This window comes from Musca autumnalis, unplaced genomic scaffold (genome assembly GCF_047663935.1).
Source record: "Musca autumnalis isolate F117 unplaced genomic scaffold, ASM4766393v1 scaffold_5, whole genome shotgun sequence".
NCBI classification, from domain to species: domain Eukaryota; kingdom Metazoa; phylum Arthropoda; class Insecta; order Diptera; family Muscidae; genus Musca; species Musca autumnalis.
The window spans coordinates 174,420,492-174,441,331 of record NW_027412088.1 but is presented as its reverse complement, the minus strand read 5'-3'; the positions used below and the strand labels follow the sequence as shown (position 1 = coordinate 174,441,331).

The following is a 20,840-nucleotide window of genomic DNA, read 5'->3' as shown; positions in this document are numbered from 1 at the left end:
CTTTTCTATAGGAAAAGTCATCATCGTCCGATGAACTTTTCTATAGGAAAAGTCATCATCGTCCGATGAACTTTTCTATAGGAAAAGTCATCATCGTCCGATGAACTTTTCTATAGGAAAAGTCATCATCGTCCGATGAACTTTTCTATAGGAAAAGTCATCATCGTCCGATGAACTTTTCTATAGGAAAAGTCATCATCGTCCGATGAACTTTTCTATAGGAAAAGTCATCATCGTCCGATGAACTTTTCTATAGGAAAAGTCATCATCGTCCGATGAACTTTTCTATAGGAAATGTCATCATCGTCCGATGAACTTTTCTATAGGAAAAGTCATCATCGTCCGATGAACTTTTCTATAGGAAAAGTCATCATCGTCCGATGAACTTTTCTATAGGAAAAGTCATCATCGTCCGATGAACTTTTCTATAGGAAAAGTCATCATCGTCCGATGAACTTTTCTATAGGAAAAGTCATCATCGTCCGATGAACTTTTCTATAGGAAAAGTCATCATCGTCCGATGAACTTTTCTATAGGAAAAGTCATCATCGTCCGATGAACTTTTCTATAGGAAAAGTCATCATCGTCCGATGAACTTTTCTATAGGAAAAGTCATCATCGTCCGATGAACTTTTCTATAGGAAAAGTCATCATCGTCCGATGAACTTTTCTATAGGAAAAGTCATCATCGTCCGATGAACTTTTCTATAAGAAAAGTCATCATCGTCCGATGAACTTTTCTATAAGAAAAGTCATCATCGTCCGATGAACTTTTCTATAAGAAAAGTCATCATCGTCCGATGAACTTTTCTATAGGAAAAGTCATTATCGTCCGATGAACTTTTCTATAGGAAAAGTCATCATCGTCCGATGAACTTTTCTATAGGAAAAGTCATCATCGTCCGATGAACTTTTCTATAGGAAAAGTCATCATCGTCCGATTAACTTTTCTATAAGAAAAGTCATCGTCCGATTAACTTTTCTATAAGAAAAGTCATCGTCCGATTAACTTTTCTATAAGAAAAGTCATCGTCCGATGAACTTTTCTATAGGAAAAGTCATCATCGTCATATGAAAAGTCATCATCGTCCGATGAACTTTTCTATAAGAATTTAAAGAACTGAATTAAAGGTTCATTAAAAACTTATATTGCAATACGAAATGGACTCTTATGGTTCCAATACAATTTCCTCATCCACTTGAGTTTAGGTGTTTTTTATTTTCACAAAATAAAAAGGGTTGTTAGAACTTTGAACCTCTAATTTTAACACCCCCTTTGAATGTCTACCCTCCAGCATTTATGCATAATTGAAATAAATGACCAAGGTTTTTTTATGATATAGAAGTTAGTTTTTTAGCTTAAATCTAGCCACAATAAAGCAAAGCAAACGCTTTTGGTGGATAACCACAATATGAAGAAAAAAGTGAAAAGTACAACAGTTAAGCTTGATTAAAAACCACTTTATTAGCAAAGTTTTCAATTTTTTACAAAAATTATGAAGGCATTGCAGATTAAACGTTTAGAAGCTAAACTTTTTTTACACTTTGTTTTTTTGTGGGGGTTTAGTAATTTTAAATAGGGTTGCTCTTGCAATTTTTCTCATAGCCTACAAGCATTTGCTGAAATAAAAGTTTTAATATTTAAAAAAGTTTATTTTAGTGCTGGTTGCTCGTTTAGTTTATTTTTCTACGAGTTATTTGTGTGTGTGTGCGTGTGTTTTTAAGTAATGTTCACTTGGGTGTAAAATTTAAAATTAGTTTGTTTTGTTTCTCTTCTTCAATATTTTTCCACTGAATTTAGCCAGACATAATAAAGAAAAATATTTTTATTTTAGAAGCTCATAAAATGAATCAAAAACAACGTTAAAAAATATGTGTGCAAAATATGAGGGTCACTAGAAGTGAATGATCTGTAACGGAGGTATTTGTGTTTAGAAGGCCAGTCACAAAGTTGAAATTTTTTATCCCGCGGTCATTTTTAATATAAAAACAAAGTAAGTCGTCTTTTTAAGGTTTAAGGATCAAAAACAGCAAGTTCTGAACGGGGAAAAATTGTACAATATTTGATTCTGAAGGACTACAACAAATGTTGATATTAAAAACATACTTCGAAGGAGTCAATCACATGAATTTGTCAAAGATTCTTTGAAGAATGAAAAAAGAGGAAAATTCAGCTGATACGATTTAACCTCGTGAGCAAGTTCTAAAGAAACAGCGTGTCGGTGAAATTCCACGCCAATAGTTGGAAAAATCCCCATCGATATCCCTAAAGAGTTGACGAAGGGAGAATCCTCCAGCACAAAAAGAAGGATACTCCTTCGTCCAACGCGGCAACGTTGCAGATTAAAAAAGGATGAGAATAAGCAAAAAAGGAAATAAGGTATCCAATCATCTGGTAAGGTTTCAATTGACTCCTCAGCAATCTCAACTCCTAAGCCCAGCAAATAGGTGATAGAAGTGACTCAACTGAGGAGAATGTGAACTATCCGACTCAGGTGGGAACGCGAGCAGGCGGAGGCCGCAGCAACTGATTCAAAGGTGGCCAATCATCAGTCGGCAAATGCAAACTCAAGAGCACTGGTTGTGAAGAGGATGAGGTCGTCCGAGGACCAGCTTCTCATTAAGAAGAATCTGACACTGTCATAGCCAGTTCATTCGTATACTTCGGGGACAAAAAGGCCAGTAAGGAAATCACTGCTGGATAAAACAAAACCTCTTCAATAGGTGCAACTTTTTTGAAGCCTTGTACGTCTGCAAAGGCGACTAAGGATAAGGCGAAGCTTAGTTCTTTGCAGAATCTGTGCTCGTCTAACCCGAAACAAGTTGACAATAGTGCCCGACGGATTGTGCCAGATGAAATTTGTTTAGCAATCATCGACAAGTCTGACTGCAATAGGCGCATCAGCGACTGATATTCTCATCCTAGACGTGACTGACCAAAGGAATGTACGGCTTTGTCAAACTGTTCTGTAAAGAGAGTCAAGTCGATTAGCTGTGAGAACAATGAATCAGCAGATGACATTGCCTCGATTTGGGAAAGCAGCAAACTGGCAGTCGTATCCCACAATAAGACACCATGTGAGATGATGGCCTCAGTATGAGTCCCTCCACCTTCGATGGTGTTGGGACGAATATTGAAGTTAGCTGAGAAGCAGAGCGTCAGTCTTCAGATGGAAAATGGAGGATTCCCAACTTCTTCCAGAAGAAGGACGGACTTGTCATCAAATTTGGCACAGAAAAATCTGGAGAGGACTACTCAAAAGGTCGAGGGGTGTGTTAAACTTTGGTCTGGGAAGATTATGCTTCCGTATCCATCCAAAGCAACAATAGGTAGGAAGCAGCAAAGCTATGCTTTGTGCAGAAAAATCTGCATAATTGTAAACCTGCTGTTGCTGCTGAACTACTGAAAACCCTCTCGACCTTCGATGTCGACATCGCTCTAGTCCAGGAAATTTATTTATACAAAAAAAAGTAAGAACGGCGTTAACTTCGGCCAGGCCGAATTTGTTATACCCTCCACCACGGATCGTTTTTAGGCTCAGAGAAAACTAAATACTAAATTTCCGATATTTCGGTAAGACCTTCACAATACCGAAAATCAAGAGGTACGCTTCTATGGGGACATAGGAACCCGCGGATCTATACGGATAATTCACCTCTGGAATATTTAATAACCTCATGGAAGACTAAATAACAAATTTCAGTCTTCCGGTGGGATATTGACGTCACAACCTTCAGAATTACGAAAATCGGGAGGTACCGTTCTATGGTGGCTATTTTGAAACGTGGACCTACTCCGACAAATTTCAGTCAGAAAGACTTTTACCTTCAACAAATACTAAATACCAAATTTCAGCCATTTCAGTGGCCACAACATTCAAAATATCGAAAATCGGGAGGTACCGTAATATGGGGGCTATATGAAGGACCTACGCCGAAAATGTTCTGGAAGAAAGTTTTATACTCTCAACGAAGACTAAGTACCAATTTTAGCCATCTTGGTGTGATAATAAGGATAGAACCTTCAAAATACCGAAAATCGGGCGATAGTGTTCTATGGGGGGGCTATGTGAAGGCGTGGACCTTTACCGACATATTTCATATGGAACGTTTAATACCACAAATGAAGACCAAATACCAAATTTCTGCCATTTCTGAGAAATATTGAGGCCAGGACCTTCAAAATACCGGAAGTAGGGAAGTACCGTTCTATGTGGGCTATACTAAGGCGTGAATCTGTATCGACAAGTTTCGGAGGGAAAGTTTTATACCCCCAACGAAGACTAAATACCAAATTTCAGCCATTTCTGAAGAATATTGAGGCCACAACCTTCAAAACACCGAAAATCGGGAAGTACGTTTTATGGGAGGCTATATGAAGGCGTGGACCTATACCGATAAATTTCTTATGGAACCTTACATGCCCCAAATGAAGACCAAATACCCATTTCCTATGGGTGCTATATCAAACCGTGGACCGATATAGCCCATTACAGATGGACGGACAGACGGACATGGTTATATCGACTTAGAATTTTGCTTTACTTTATAGGTCTGTGATTCGTTCTTCGATTTACATCCGCAAAAGCTGATGGATGAACTGGGGGGCATAGGATGGGTCATCCTTGAATGTGATGCAAACACTTCCACTGGGAAAGCAGTGACACTAACGTCAGGGTAAAGCAATCACTCAAGATACTGCAATAACCTGGTAATCCACCTTTCTTCATCTTCAACCCAACGAGCAATAACCACAAACCTCATCATCATCTTTACTTCGTGGAGTTCTTCATCCTGAAATCATTGAGCAATAACTCTTAACACTATACGATCATCTTAACTTTACATCATCTTTATCATTACATCATCAACGTCATCGTCATCTTGACTATTTCTAACCTGTCCAGGATGAAGAATGAATGAACAATGGACCAACTGTCTCTATTAGATGGCTGCTCATCTTTAAAAATAAGATTGCTAAAAGAGGTCAATTTAAAACAAGTAAGAACGGCGTTAAGTTCGGCGGGGCCGAACTTGTTATACCCTCCACCACAAGTTGTATTGAAATAAAATGGAATAATTAGTTTTCTTTCGTGTATGAAGAAGACTTAATACTAAATTTCAGCAATTTCGGTAAAACAATGTGAGGCACCATTCTATGGGGGCTATTTCAAAACGTCGATCAATACCGACAAATTTCTGACGGAAAGTTTTTAGGCTCAAAGAAGACTAAGTACCAAATTTCCTATATTACGGTAAGAGAATGTGTCTAAAACTTAAAAAATACCGAAAATCAAGAAGTTAGCTTCTATGCGGATATAGGAAGACGTGGACCTATACTGATAATACTCTTCTGGAATATTTTATAACTCTTGGAAAACGAAATAACGAATTTCAGCCATTTCGGTTGGATATTGACGTCACAATCTTCAGTATTACGAAAATCGGGAGGTACCGTTCTATGGGGGCTATATCGAAACGTGGACCTATACCGACGAATTTTAGTCAGAAATGGGGCAATATGAAAGCGTGGACCTGTACAGACATATTTCTGGCGAACAGTTTTATATCACATTGAAGACTAAATACCAAATTTCAGCCATTTTGGTGGAATATTGAAGACACAACCTTCAAAATACGAAAAATTGGGAGGTACCTTTCCATGGGGGCTATATGAAGGCGTGGACCTATACCGACTAATTTAAAGGGGAAGCTTGAGTACCCCCAACGAAGTCTAAATACCAAATTTCAGCCATTTCGGTGGAATATTGAGGCCACAACGTTCAAAATACCGAAAATCGGGAGGTACCGTTCTATGGGGGCTATATGAAGGCATGGACCGATACCGACAAAGTTCTGGGAGAAAGTTTTGTATCACCAACGTTGACTAAGTACCAAATTTCAGCCATTTCGGTGTGATAATGAAGCTAAAACCTTCAAAATACCGAAAATCGGGAGGTACCGTTATATGGGGGCTATATGAAGGTGTGGACCGATACCGACAAAATTCTGGGGGAAAGTTTTATACCCCCAAAGAAGACTACGTACCAAATTTCAGCCATTTTGGTAGGATAATGAAGTTAAAACCTTCAAAATACCAAAAATCGGGAGGTAGCGTTCTATGGGGGCTATATGAAGGTGTAGACCGATAACGACGAAATTCGAGGAAAAAGTTTTATACCCCTAAAGAAGACTACGTACCGAATTGCAGCCATTTTGGTAGGATAATGAAGCTAAAACCTTAAAAATACCGAAAATCGGGAGGTACCTTTCTATGGGGGCTATATGAAGGTGTGGACCGATACCGACAAAATTCTGGGGGAAAGTTTTATACCCCTAAAGAAGACTACGTACCAAATTTCAGCCATTTTGGTGGGATAATGAAGCTAAAACCTTAAAAATACCGAAAATCGGGAGGTACCGTTCTATGGGGGCTATATCAAAACGTGGACCGATATATCCCATTTTCAATACCAACCATCCTGCAAGTAATAAAAACTTCTGTACCAAATTTGGACTTTCTATTTTTAAAAATGCGAGCTGTATCTTGATTTCAACAGACAGACAGACGGACGGACGGACGGACGGACGGACGGACAGACGGACATGGTCAAATCGACATAGAATTTTATGCTGATCAATAATATATATACTTTATAGGGTCTCCGACGAATATTTCGATGTGTTACAAACGGAATGACAAATTTAATTATACCCTCCATATGGTGGAGGGTATAAAAAAAACAGGAGGACTGCAAGGCCCCATATGTGTAGATTATTTTAAGGGCTTCGGGAGTCCTCAGGTATAACCGAAATAGTAGATTTCGAAGAACTCACAGAACACAATAACTATGGATTGTTCTAAAATATTTACGAGTCTCAGATTTGGCAATTTTAGGTGTCGTATGGCAAGATCTTATAGTTTCCGAAAAGTAAGTTTGAGTAAGACCATCGTCAATAGAACATTAGAAAAACGTCAATAGAACATTTATAAAAACAGAAGACAATGGAGTCTTCTAAAGGAACACCTTCTGATATTTAAAGAAATACAATCAGGGTTTGAGTAAGACCACCGTCAATAGAAGATTAGAAGAACGTGAGATTTTCTATAAAAACAACATATGTACATGAGCTTCGTCGAACCAACCCGAATGACCCCAGAGTCAGGGAGCTGACACTGGAAATTTACAGGCTGGTTGGCGAGCATAAGCGGAACAAGTTGTTAAATCATCTGAAGAGTTGCAACATTGGAGCCGGTATAGGTGAATTGTGGGCAACGGTTAAGTCACTCTCGAACCCTGGAAGAAAGGAGGATAGGACCTCAGTCACCTTTGGCGACGTTACGTTGACTGGCCCGAAGAGGTGCGCTAGTTACTTCAATCGACAGTTTGTCGAGCACCCCGAGAGTAACAGGGCGAAGAGAATAGTATTACGTCGCATCAGATCTCTTCCTGCCGAGGAGGAATCACCACAGTGGATGATGTTGCCAATGCCATCAGGAACGCTAAATCATCCAAAGCGTTGGGCCCTGATGGAATTTCCATGGTAATGCTGAAGCAGCTGGATGAGCCGGGAGTGGAGTATCTCACTAAAATTCTCAACTTGTCGCTATCCACCCTCATTGTTCTCGATGTCTGGAAAATGGGCAGAGTGGTCGCACTACGGAAGCCTTGATAGGATGTCAGCAAAAGTGAATCGTACAGTCCGATTTCGCTTTTGTCGCCCGTAGCAAAGACCCTTGAGGCATTAGTCCTCCCCAGTATCAGAAATAGCTATGAAGTTGCCTATCATCAGCAAGGATTCCGTAAGCAGCACAGCACGACGACTGCGCGGCACGCCATTACCACACATATTTGTCAAGGACTCAACCAGAGACGGCCGTGCGATAGAACAGTGATGGAGGCGCTTGACTTATCAAAAGCCTTTGATACAGTCAGGCACTCCACGCTGTTTGAGGACATTGAGCGGACAATCCTCCGGCCAAGCTTGAAACGTTGGATAGTCAATTATATGTGTGGACGCCAGTCGTACGTGGAATTTAGGAACAAGAAGTCCAAACTCCGTAGAGTGAAGCAGGGAGTTCCCCAAGGTGGGGTGATATCTCCGGAACTGTTTAACCTCTATCTCTCCTGTATTCCGCCCCCTCCAGACGGCATCGAGATCGTAACGTATGCGGATGATTGTACGAACCTGGCGTCGGGTACCTATCCTTATGACATCTGTGAGAGACTGAACAACTATTTATCCGATCTTACCATCTTTTTCCATTCGAGGAATATGCAGGTTTCCGCCACAAAATCAACAGCCACTCTGTTCACCACATGGACAGCGTAGTTTGGAAGAGAATTGAATGTCGTGGTCGACGGTACCAGAATTCCGACCACAAACTGTCCCAAAATTTTAAGGGGTCACATTCGACACTACTTTCACATCTTCCGCGCAAGCCACTGCTATCTGCGACAAACTGAAAAGTAGGAACAAGGTCCTCAAGTCCCTAGCCGGCAGCACTTGGGGTGCAGATAAAGAAACCTTGTTGATCATATATAACGCCATAGGTCGGTCTGTGGCAACCTATGCGGCGCCAGTTTGGTCCCCGGGATTATGTGATACGAATTGTAATAAGAACAGCAACAGGGTGACTCCTCAAGTCTTCAGATTATTCCAGTAAAGCAACACAATGAGATGCTTTCGTTGCAGTACTTGCTTGGGTGTTACCGTGAGAGCCATTCCAATCACCATCTGCTGGCTAGGCCCGACACATTTAGTCATATCAGGAAGGATATTCATGCTCTAGAGACGGAGGTCCAATAATATAAGAGAGAACCCCTAGGTCAAATGGGTCAAGCAGGTTTAAATAGTATTCACACGGCTGCAGTTGCTAAGGCCATAAGCAAATATAGTGTGAATAAAGTCCTCGAAATACATCCCCCATCCATCGCAGCTGAGGAGCGTCAGCTGCCACGACAAACTAAAGTAGTTTTGGCTCAACTACGATCGGGATATTGCAGTCGCCTAAATTCTTATTGGGCGGAAATCGATGTTCTAAAAGAATACATCGGGCTCTGCTAAAGAAAGGCCTTCTGATCTTTTATAAGGCGACCTTCTAATCTACTAAAAAATATATTGCTTTTATAAAAACATTATGGTCTTCATAAGCTAACCTTGTGGTATATGCAAATAAGATATTTCTGGTCTGTTAAAATATGACCCTCCAGTCTTTTATAAGACCATCTTCTGATCTCTTAAAAAGAAGACCACCACCTTTTTCTATAAACACAGCTGTGTCGGTGACTTAGAACATATTCTGGAAATCTCAAAAAGTCCTCCTGGCCTTCTATCAAAAATTGGCCAATCTTTCAGAGAATGTTTTTTGGTTTTCCATAGGGAGATTTATCGTCTATAAGAAAAATTAAGCATCTTTTACGAGAACTTGTAATTCTTTTCTTTAAGAAGAAATTATAGATTTTTCTATCCGTTTGGTTTCGGAGGAGAAAAACTAACTTCAATGAAGGCTCCCTTCAACATTTCACCTATAGGTAGACCTTGCGATGTGCGATGTGCGGGGTGGGGGGGATGTTGAAAATCTTTATTATTGTTTATTTTTATTTAACACTGACGTCCTTCCATCATGTCTGCCTTGGAGAAAAACAATATAGTCTGACAAACTTTTTTGGCTTCACAACAAAGTTTTTACTTTGTGGCAAGCGCGGAAAGCGAATCCGAACAAAACATCGGCATGTCAATAAGTGTCTTTGCACATCAACAACAATATTGACTTAACAAATTGTGACTCTTGTTGAAATTACACGCAACCAAGCGACAAGTTTTCAAACTTCCCTGGTGATGCCATCAATGATGGTGAGACGATTACCGCCCGCCGCTTAAAATAAAATTTTTCTTTGGAGGGAAAAACTTTCACAGCTAGTATTCCTCTATACACAGTGAACGACACAGAAGACGACAGAGTTCTGCGTTATGATTTATTATTCATAATTTCGACAAGGTTCTGCTCGCAAAAGAAAACGCATATTTCTTGTCACGCTTTTAATCAAGGTCGGGTCATATGTAACAAATTAGTGGCGGCAAAAAGACAAGGGACATGGAAGGCACAGCATCATGGAGCTAGGCAAGGCTATTCAGCAGCGGAAATCCAAAGATTTATTACTTGAAAACCCAGTGGCTGTAACGACTTCCGCCACCGCCAAATGGCGCTGAAATGAAAAACGCTAACAAAGAATGATAATATGCCAAACCTAGGACAAGGATGTGCCCAAAACAGCAAAAGGTTTATTACAAAAGTTTTGCTGTGCTGCGATTTTGAAAGTTTTTAAGAGACATCTACAGCCATCTACCGCCAAAAAAAAAGAACGGAAAGAAGAAGCAGAAAAAGTCACCAAAAACGTCGCACCGAAACGAAAAGTAAATATTCTACGCCAAAAATTAAACTAAGGCAACAAATGTATTTTATGACTGTTTTTTGCAATGAACTTAAAACTCAAACAAAGAAGGCATTGGAACAACTACAACAACAAAAGTGAACGAAGATAAAAACTCCCACCAACATTTTCTTTTTTTTGCAAAGTCAATGAAAATTTGCGGAGCCAAGCCTCAACAATCTGCACAGCCAGCCAAACAGTCAGTCCTGGCATTGATAAGATACGACAAAGTTCTTCCACCAAGACCACCAACGCCACCCACCACCATCACCATCAACCACAGGAAAGGCGTAACTTCTCTATATGAAGATAAACTATTATTAAAAAATATATTGAAACACATAATGTGACAGATAACATACATATTGAACTTTTTTAACTTCATTTCATTCTCATTCGCAGTGAAAAAAAACTGTTTGCCGAGGCACTAGCGGAGGAAAAAAAATAATCATAAAAAGCAAACTTTTTTCTGTCTGCATTTATTCATTCATGTTACAACATTGTAACTTTTTTCGTGTTAAAATTGTAAATTATGGTAGTTTTAAAAATTATTTGAGCCAACTTTTTTGTCTGCTCTGAATTAGCAGTATTTGTTTGATATCCAACAGAGACAAGTTTTTGTTTCTTGTTAAAATTATGAGAAATCAGCTGAACATAATGATCAGAGAGAACGAGAGAGAGAAAAGTGTTGCAGAGACTATTTATAAGTGCACATTAGGGATCGCTAAGAAGACCAGGGCCCTATTCCCCGAAACAACTTATCAACTTTTCATTTTGCACTTAGCAATATTTTTGACAATTCGCAAATTTTTCCGTTCCACAGAACCCTTATTTTTGATAAGTGATAAGTTGCTAAAGTTAAGCTGAGCTTGCTAAGTTTTCAAAAAAAATTTTGCTCTCCTTTTTATTTCTGTTCCAAAAACGAACTCTTCTGTTAAGTGAAAAATTGTAACTGCAAAGTGTATTTTGCTTAGATTTTGCAAAAAATTGTGCTCTTTCGTTCCACAAAAAACTCTGCATTTTGTTTTTGAAGACCAAATTTTGTTAAGTTTGCGTAATGTGCATTGTTAAAATAAGTAAAGTTTTTAAAACGTTACAAAACACGGTAATGACAAGAAATTAATTAAGCTTTTTATTTTATTTTCATTTAATTTTATTTTTTTCTTAATTTATTTGCATTTTATTTTATTTTATTTTATTTTATTTTATTTTATTTTATTTTATTTTATTTTATTTTATTTTATTTTTATTTTATGTTTGCCCTTGATAAAACTTGGACCGAAATGTTGTGTGGAAGATACCCGAAGGAGTGGACCGATTGAGTCCATATTGGAATCTCATCTAAGTCTGGCAGAAATTTCACGATGTGCAAAGTATGGACCAAATTGGTCACTCCCTTCAAGAGTTATCGAGCGCACAATTTTTCCGAGGTACCGGAAGGAGTGGACCGATATAACCCAACTTCGAACTTAAACTAAGTTTTTATTTTTATTTTTATCTTATTTTATTATTATTTTAATTTATTTTTTTATTTTATTTTAATTTTTATTTTATTTTATTTTATTTTATTTTATTTTATTTTATTTTATTTTATTTTATTTTATTTTATTTCATTTTATTTTATTTTATTTTATTTTATTTCATTTCATTTTATTTTATTTTATTTTATTTTATTTTATTTTATTTTATTTTATTTTATATTATTTTATTTTATTTTATTTTTATTTTATTGTTGCCCTTGATAAAACTTGTACCGAAATGTTGTGTGGAAGATACCCGAAGGAGTATACCGATTGAGTCCATGTTGGAATCTCAGCTAAGACTGGCAGAAATTTCAGGTTGTGCAAAGTAACGACCAAATTGGTCACTCCCTTCAAGAGTTATCGAGCGCACAATTTTTCCGAGGTACCGGAAGGAGTGGACCGATATAACCCATCTTCGAACTTAAACTAATTTTGGACAAAATATTATGAAAGTCAAATTTTGGACTGAATCGGACGGACATGGCTTATTTTATTTTTATTTTACTTTCATTTTATTTTTATTTTTATTTTACTTTCATTTTTATTTTATTTTATTTTGTTTTGTTTTGTTTTATTTTATTTTATTTTATTTTATTTTATTTTATTTTATTTTATTTTATTTTATTTTATTTTATTTTATTTTATTTTATTTTATTTTATTTTATTTTATTTTATTTTATTTTATTTTATTTTATTTTATTTTATTTTATTTTATTTTATTTTATTTTATTTTATTTTATTTTATTTTATTTTATTTTATTTTATTTTATTTTGTTTTATTTTATTTTATTTTATTTTATTTTATTTTATTGTATTTTTATTTTTATTTTACTTCATTTTATTTTTATTTTATTCCATTTTATTTTATTTTTTATTTTAATTTTATTTTTACTTTTTATTTTTATTTTATTTTTTTATTTTTATTTTATTGTTGCCCTTGATAAAACTTTTACCGAAATGTTGTGTGGAAGATACCCGAAGGAGTGGACCATACTGGAATCTCATCTAAGTCTGGCAGAAATTTCACGATGTGCAAAGTATGGACCAAAGTGGTCTTGAAGGTCGTCCAAAAACGGCCGTTGTGCCAGACAAAAATTAAGCCGTGCGTGAACGAATAATCCAAGATCGCCATGTTAAATACCGTCAGATAGAGACATCCTTGGGTATTTATTCCACCAACTAACATTCGATATTGAACCTGGCCGCAAAAATGGATTTGTCTCGCTAGATTCAGCAAAATTGGTCAATCGCTCAAAAAAAGGATCTCGTGAATTAGTGCAAAGAAATTGTACATAAAAATAATCGCGGTGCTTCAAACGGCATTTATAAGATCATCACAGATGACGAATTTTGGATCTATGCATAGAAGCCCGAAACAAAACAGGAATTGACCGTTTGGGTCTCCGAAAGCGAGCCAAATCCAACCAGAGTTGTTCATGGAAATAGACCTTCGCAGCAAGTGTTTGCCGGTCTCTTCGGCAATACTGATCGTGTGACGAATCTACGGCTTGAGAAATAAAGGAGGTTAATTTTGAGCATTACACTACAATTTGTTTGCCTGAAGTCTCCTGAGAAATTCGAAAACGAACAAGAGAAGCCGAATTGTTCTGCATCATGACAATGCGAGGTCTCACACATCGATTGAAAACAGCGCCTATTTGACGAAACAAAACGTGGAATTGATGGGTAATACGCCATACAGCCCCGACTGGGGATCCAATTACTTCATTTGATTCCAGAAAATCAAGAAAAAAAGGCGCGGTCAACGATTTTCGTCGCTAGATGATGTTGTAAAAGCGTTCAAAAACCATGTTTTTTGGTGGTGTCTCAATCAAGCCACTGTAAACAAACCAACACATGGTCATATGTCAAACTGACCTGAGTACGCTTAGTTTAAAAACGGTCAAACTTTCCAAAACAAAAATGTCAAATGACACCTGGCGACACAGCAAGTTCCCTAGGCCAGAAGGATTTTTAGTAACCCTCGTATGCGATGGCCTTGTGGCTTTCTAAAAAGGAAAAGACCATGTGGCCTTCTATACGAAGACCTTGTAGACTTCTAAGGGAAGTCCTTGCGGTCTCCTATACGAAGACCTTGTGGTCTTCTATACGAAGACCTTGTGGTCTTCTATACGAAGACCTTGTGGTCTTCTATACGAAGACCTTGTGGTCTTCTATACGAAGACCTTGTGGTCTTCTATACGAAGACCTTGTGGTCTTCTATACGAAGACCTTGTGGTCTTCTATACGAAGACCTTGTGGTCTTCTATACGAAGACCTTGTGGTCTTCTATACGAAGACCTTGTGGTCTTCTATACGAAGATCTTGTGGTCTTCGATACGAAGACCTTGTGGTTTCTATGCGAAGACCTTGTGGTCTTCTATACGAAGATCTTGTGGTCTTCTATACGAAGATCTTGTGGTTTTCTATACGAAGACCTTGTGGTCTTATATACGAAGACCTTGTGGTCTTCTATACGAAGACCTTGTGGTCTTCTATACGAAGACCTTGTGGTCTTCTATACGAAGACCTTGTGGTCTTCTATACGAAGACCTTGTGGTCTTCTATACGAAGACCTTGTGGTCTTCTATACGAAGACCTTGTGTTCTTCTATACGAAGACCTTGTGTTCTTCTATACGAAGACCTTGTGGTCTTCTATACGAAGACCTTGTAGTCTTCTATACGAAGACCTTGTGGTCTTCTATACGAAGACCTTGTGGTCTACTATACGAAGATCTTATGGTATTTCATACGAAGACTTTATGGTCTTCTACACAAAGACCTTGTGGTCTTCTATACGAAGACCTTGTGGTCTTTATACGTAGACTTTGTGCTCTTCTCTACGAAGACCTTGTGGTCTTCTATACGAAGAACTTGTGGTCTTCTATACGAAGACCTTGTAGTCTTCTATACGAAGACCTTGTAGTCTTCTATACGAAGACCTTGTGGTCTTCTATACGAAGACCTTGTGGTCTTCTATACGAAGACCTTGTGGTCTTCTATACGAAGACCTTGTGATCTTCTATACGAAGACCTTGTGGTCTTCTATACGAAGACCTTGTGGTCTTTTATACGAAGACCTTGTGGTCTTCTATACGAAGACCTTGTGGTCTTCTATACGAAGACCTTGTGGTCTTCTATACGAAGACCTTGTGGTGTTCTATACGAAGACCTTGTGGTCTTCTATACGAAGATCTTGTGGTCTTCTATACGAAGACCTTGTGGTTTCTATACGAAGACCTTGTGGTCTTCTATACGAAGATCTTGTGATTTCTCTACGAAGATCTTGTGGTCTTCTATACGAAGACCTTGTGGTCTTCTATACGAAGACCTTGTGGTCTTCTATACGAAGACCTTGTGGTCTTCTATACGAAGACCTTGTGGTCTTCTATACGAAGACCTTGTGGTCTTCTATACGAAGACCTTGTGGTCTTCTATACGAAGACCTTGTGGTCTTCTATACGAAGACCTTGTGGTCTTCTATACGAAGACCTTGTGGTCTTCTATACGAAGACCTTGTGGTCTTCTATACGAAGACCTTGTGGTCTTCTATACGAAGACCTTGTGGTCTTCTATACGAAGACCTTGTGGTCTTCTATACGAAGACCTTGTGGTCTTCTATACGAAGACCGTGTGGTCTTCTATACGAAGACCTTGTGGTCTTCTACTCAAAGACCTTGTGGTCTTCTATACGAAGACCTTGTGGTCTTCTATACGAAGACCTTGTGGTCTTCTATACGAAGACCTTGTGGTCTTCTATACGAAGACCTTGTGGTCTTCTATACGAAGACCTTGTGGTGTTCTATACGAAGACCTTGTGGTGTTCTATACGAAGACCTTGTGGTGTTCTATACGAAGACCTTGTGGTCTTCTATACGAAGATCTTGTGGTCTTCTACACGAAGACCTTGTGGTTTCTATACGAAGACCTTGTGGTCTTCTATACGAAGATCTTGTGGTTTCTATACGAAGATCTTGTGGTCTTCTATACGAAGACCTTGTGGTCTTCTATACGAAGACCTTGTGGTCTTCTATACGAAGACCTTGTGGTCTTCTATACGAAGACCTTGTGGTCTTCTATACGAAGACCTTGTGGTCTTCTATACGAAGACCTTGTGGTCTTCTATACGAAGACCTTGTGGTCTTCTATACGAAGACCTTGTGGTCTTCTATACGAAGACCTTGTGGTCTTCTATACGAAGACCTTGTGGTCTTCTATACGAAGACCTTGTGGTCTTCTATACGAAGACCTTGTGGTCTTCTATACGAAGACCTTGTGGTCTTCTATACGAAGACCTTGTGGTCTTCTATACGAAGACCTTGTGGTCTTCTATACGAAGACCTTGTGGTCTTCTATACGAAGACCTTGTGGCCTTCTATACGAAGACTTTGTGCTCTTCTCTACGAACACCTTGTGATCTTCTCTACGAACACCTTGTAGTCTTCTCTACGAAGACCTTGTGGTCTTCTATACGAAGAACTTGTGGTCTTCTATTCGAAGACTTTGTGGTCTTCTATACGAAGACTTTGTGGTCTTCTATACGAAGACCTTATGGTCTTCTATACGAAGACCTTATGGTCTTCTATACGAAGACCTTATGGTCTTCTATACGAAGACCTTATGGTCTTCTATACGAAGACCTTATGGTCTTCTATACGAAGACCTTATGGTCTTCTATACGAAGACCTTATGGTCTTCTATACGAAGACCTTATGGTCTTCTATACGAAGACCTTATGGTCTTCTATACGAAGACCTTATGGTCTTCTATACGAAGACCTTATGGTCTTCTATACGAAGACTTTTTGGTCTTCTATACGAAGGCCTTGTGGTGTTCTATACGAAGGCCTTGTGGTGTTTTATACGAAGGCCTTGTGGTCTTCTATATGAAGACCTCGTGGTCTTCTATATGAAGATCTTGTGGTCTTCTATACGAAGACCTTATGGTCTTCTATACGAAGACCTTATGGTCTTCTATACGAAGTCCTTGTGGTCTTCTATACGAAGACCTTTTGGTCTTCTATACGAAGGCCTTGTGGTGTTCTATACGAAGGCCTTGTGGTGTTTTATACGAAGGCCTTGTGGTCTTCTATATGAAGACCTCGTGGTCTTCTCTATAAAGATCTTGTGGTCTTCTATACGAAGACCTTATGGTCTTCTATACGCAGTCCTTGTGGTCTTCTATACGAAGACCTTATGGTCTTCTATACGAAGACCTTATGGTCTTCTATACGAAGACCTTATGGTCTTCTATACGAAGACTTTTTGGTCTTCTATACGAAGGCCTTGTGGTGTTTTATACGAAGGCCTTGTGGTCTTCTATATGAAGACCTCGTGGTCTTCTATATGAAGATCTTGTGGTCTTCTATACGAAGACCTTATGGTCTTCTATACGAAGACCTTATGGTCTTCTATACGAAGTCCTTGTGGTCTTCTATACGAAGACCTTTTGGTCTTCTATACGAAGGCCTTGTGGTGTTCTATACGAAGGCCTTGTGGTGTTTTATACGAAGGCCTTGTGGTCTTCTATATGAAGACCTCGTGGTCTTCTCTATGAAGATCTTGTGGTCTTCTATACGAAGACCTTATGGTCTTCTATACGAAGTCCTTGTGGTCTTCTATACAAAGACCTTGTTGTGTGCTATACGAAAACTTGTGGTTTTCTATAGAAAGATATAAGGTCTTCTTCTCCTTATAGACCTTAGGGTCTTCTCTGGAAAGTCTTTGTTGGCTTCTATGGGAAGATCTTGTGATCTTTTGTGCGAAGGCCTTGTGGCCTTCTGAAATTAAGAATACAATGTGGTCTTCTACCCGAAAATCTTTTGGCCTTCTGAAAAAGGGGAGACCATGTGGTCTTCTTTGAGAAGACTTTGTGGCCTTTGTTGTAGAAAGACCTTGTGGTCTTTGTAAAAAGACCTCCTGCAAGCAGCAAGCCTTTCCCTATATTTTTGCATTATTAAATATTTGTGTTCCATAGGGACCTACTAATTTCAATACTAATTTTCAACTTCATACTAAACATCTTAATGCATATTTTTGTAAATTTACAACAACTTAATCCTCTGCAGCATATTTATGTATTATTTATATATTATTAATACTCATTAACTATGACATTAAAGTTTGTTAAAAATAAGCAAAAATTTTATAAAAAAAATACAAAATGAAATTTTTAAAATATACACATATACCATATGTGTATATATATATTAATACATACATACACATCTGTGTATGTGTGCATTATCCAGGTCATTGCTTAAGGCAAACAAAAATATTTCACATATTTTTTTGTTGCATTAGTTTATAATTATATAATAATCTTAGTTTTGGCAAGGAGAAAAGAATAAAAGTTGACGGTAGGGGGAGGGGGACTGGGATAGACGTATAAAATATTCCAGCTTACCATTTTCTTCCTCAATGTTACGTGTCATGACTGTGGGTGTAACTCGGGCACGTGTCGAATTTGTTTGTGATGTACAACATATCAGCACGATGAGCAGCCAACAGAATATGCTGGAGATTGTGGAGGATATGGACGTTGTTGGTGATGTTGTCGTTGAGGAGGATGTTTGTGTGGCCGTTGTTGAGGAAAACAAACGAAAGGATGTTAATGCCGACGACGATGACGACGACAATGGGTTTAGTGATGATAAATCCATAGTTCAGGCTGGTGATTTGCAGATTGTTGTTTTTGAGTACTAGTTGTGCCTCAGAGGCCTGTTGTTGGTTATCAAAGAAAATGTGGTTGTGATGTTCAAAAGTAACTCTCCTTTCAGAAAAAGAGATTTAAGAGTCTTGTTATTATTGCGGGTGATTGTGAGGCCACCACATCAATCAGCCAACTCTCACACACACACAATGTAATGTTAGTTTTTCTCACTCTGTTTTATTTATTGTGTTATTTTATTGCGTTCTCTGAGTGATCGCTCAGAGGAAAATCATTGTGGTACTCTTTAGCATTATTTTTTTTTTTTTCATGCACAAACACACTGAACACACCCCGTGGGGCATAACATAACAAGGCAATACTGGGTTCTAGCTTTTTCCTTTTTCTCTTTCGCTGTGGCTTTATTGGACAATGTGCCCTGTGTTTTCTAGTTGTCCAGAGTTATAATGAGAGTTATGAGGTTAAATGCAGTTTGGTATAAATGTAGTTGTTGCTGTAGTTTGTTGTATATAGTTTATGTTCAAGTGGAATTTGAACTAACAGCTGCATACCTTAACTAACTCACACACACACAAACATTGGGATAGGTTAAATACACACACATAACCGAACTTTGTGTTAGTTTTTTCTCTGGTAATTATGTTTAGTTGAGGAATTTGTTTAACTTTTTTTGAGAAGAAGACAAAATTGCTTTCTAATGTTACCGCAGTTATAGTTTTTGCCCTTGTTGTTGTTGTTATTTTTTTCTCTTATGATTTTCAAGTAAACCATACATGAGCAGGGGTATTTTGTTTTGTCATTGGTGTTGTTTTTGGTTTTAGTTTTTTGTTTCTCCGTTTCGTATTCCGTTTAATTTACATTGCCAAGGGGATTTTGATTGTTGTTGTTGGGTTTATAAAAGATTATTTGCATTTGTATTGCAGTCGTTTTTTGCTTCTATTTTAACTATTCATATATACAAACATACATGTTGCACACACACACACACACATCCGCGTACACAACACACTCTATGTCACACAATACAAATATATGCACATATTTATTTATTTAACAATTGTTGTTTTGGCATTGTTGCATTGTTAGCTTTGTTTTAACCTCATTTGCTTTTCTATGGCTTTATTGAAATGAATTGCTCTCGCTGTTGTTGTTGTTGTTGCTGCTGTTGCCAATGTTGTTGTAGCTGGTTTAGCTGTTGTTGTTTGTGTTACTTTAGCTTTTATTGTTAATGTGGTTGAAAGGATAGAACTGTAGCGGAAAGTGGAAAACAAAGTATGATGATTTATACAACACCCCAACAACCATAACATGTTAGTCGTTAGTTGTTGTTGCTGTTGTTTGTTTTCTAGTTTTCCTTCTTCTCTGTTTCCTTTTTTTTATTTTATAGCCAAAAGCAGCATTTGTTGTACAAACCAAGTTATATTTTGTTGTTGTAGTTGTTGCTGTTTATAAGCAGGTGATTTCATTTCTTATTTTGCCAAAAGGATTTCAATCTGCAAAGAAAGAAAAAAAAAGATGGGAAAATTTATAACAATAACAATACAATTAGTTAACATCAAAGAATATTTTGTTTTGCTTATTATTTTAGAAGCTGTTCCAACAATTTTCCATTAAAATATTGTATTTAAAACAAAATTTATAACAACCACAAGGCAAAAACAACAAACTAAGAAGGTGCGTGGTTATAAAGGCAACCACAAGATCTTTAGAAAAAAGATCAAAAGAACTTCAAAAGGATGAGTTTCAATCGAAATTATTATTGGTGGATAAAAGGATCAAGAGGTATTCTTGTGTAAGAAAAACACAACTTATTATAGAATATAAAATAGTGTTTTTATACCCCCAGCATTTATACTAACGGGGGGATACACACTTTCATATTGGCAAAATGAGCCTCATCGAAATAATGGTTTTAGACCCCAGGTATGTTTGGATGAAATCCGTTTCAAAATGTGGAGTCGATTTAGCCATGTCCGGCCGTCTGTGTGGCGCACGATAACTGTCGAACGGATTATTTTGTCCAAACTAAGTTTAAGTTTGAAGATGGGTCATATCGGCACCTCCTCCACAAAAGTTAAAAAATGTTCGCAAAATTTGTGTGCACGATAACTCTTGAAGGGAGTAACCGATTTTGTACATCGTGAAATTTCTACCAGATATAGATGAGGTTTCAATATGGACTCTATCGACCCACTCTTTCGGGCACCTCAC

At 37.8% G+C, this 20,840-nt stretch overlaps 1 protein-coding gene across 2 annotated transcripts in view; it reads right to left on the bottom strand.

Moving 5' to 3' along the window:
- The window catches only part of LOC141404970 (uncharacterized), a 1,496,028-nt gene that overhangs the window by 1,392,505 nt on the left and 82,683 nt on the right, over positions 1-20,840 (bottom strand). For both annotated transcript variants that reach the window (XM_073988846.1, XM_073988845.1), the window contains exon 2: positions 18,366-20,122. In XM_073988846.1, coding sequence (XP_073844947.1) covers positions 18,366-18,621 — 256 coding nt within the window. In that variant the 5' untranslated portion in view covers positions 18,622-20,122. The remainder of the gene's footprint in view (positions 1-18,365; positions 20,123-20,840) is intronic.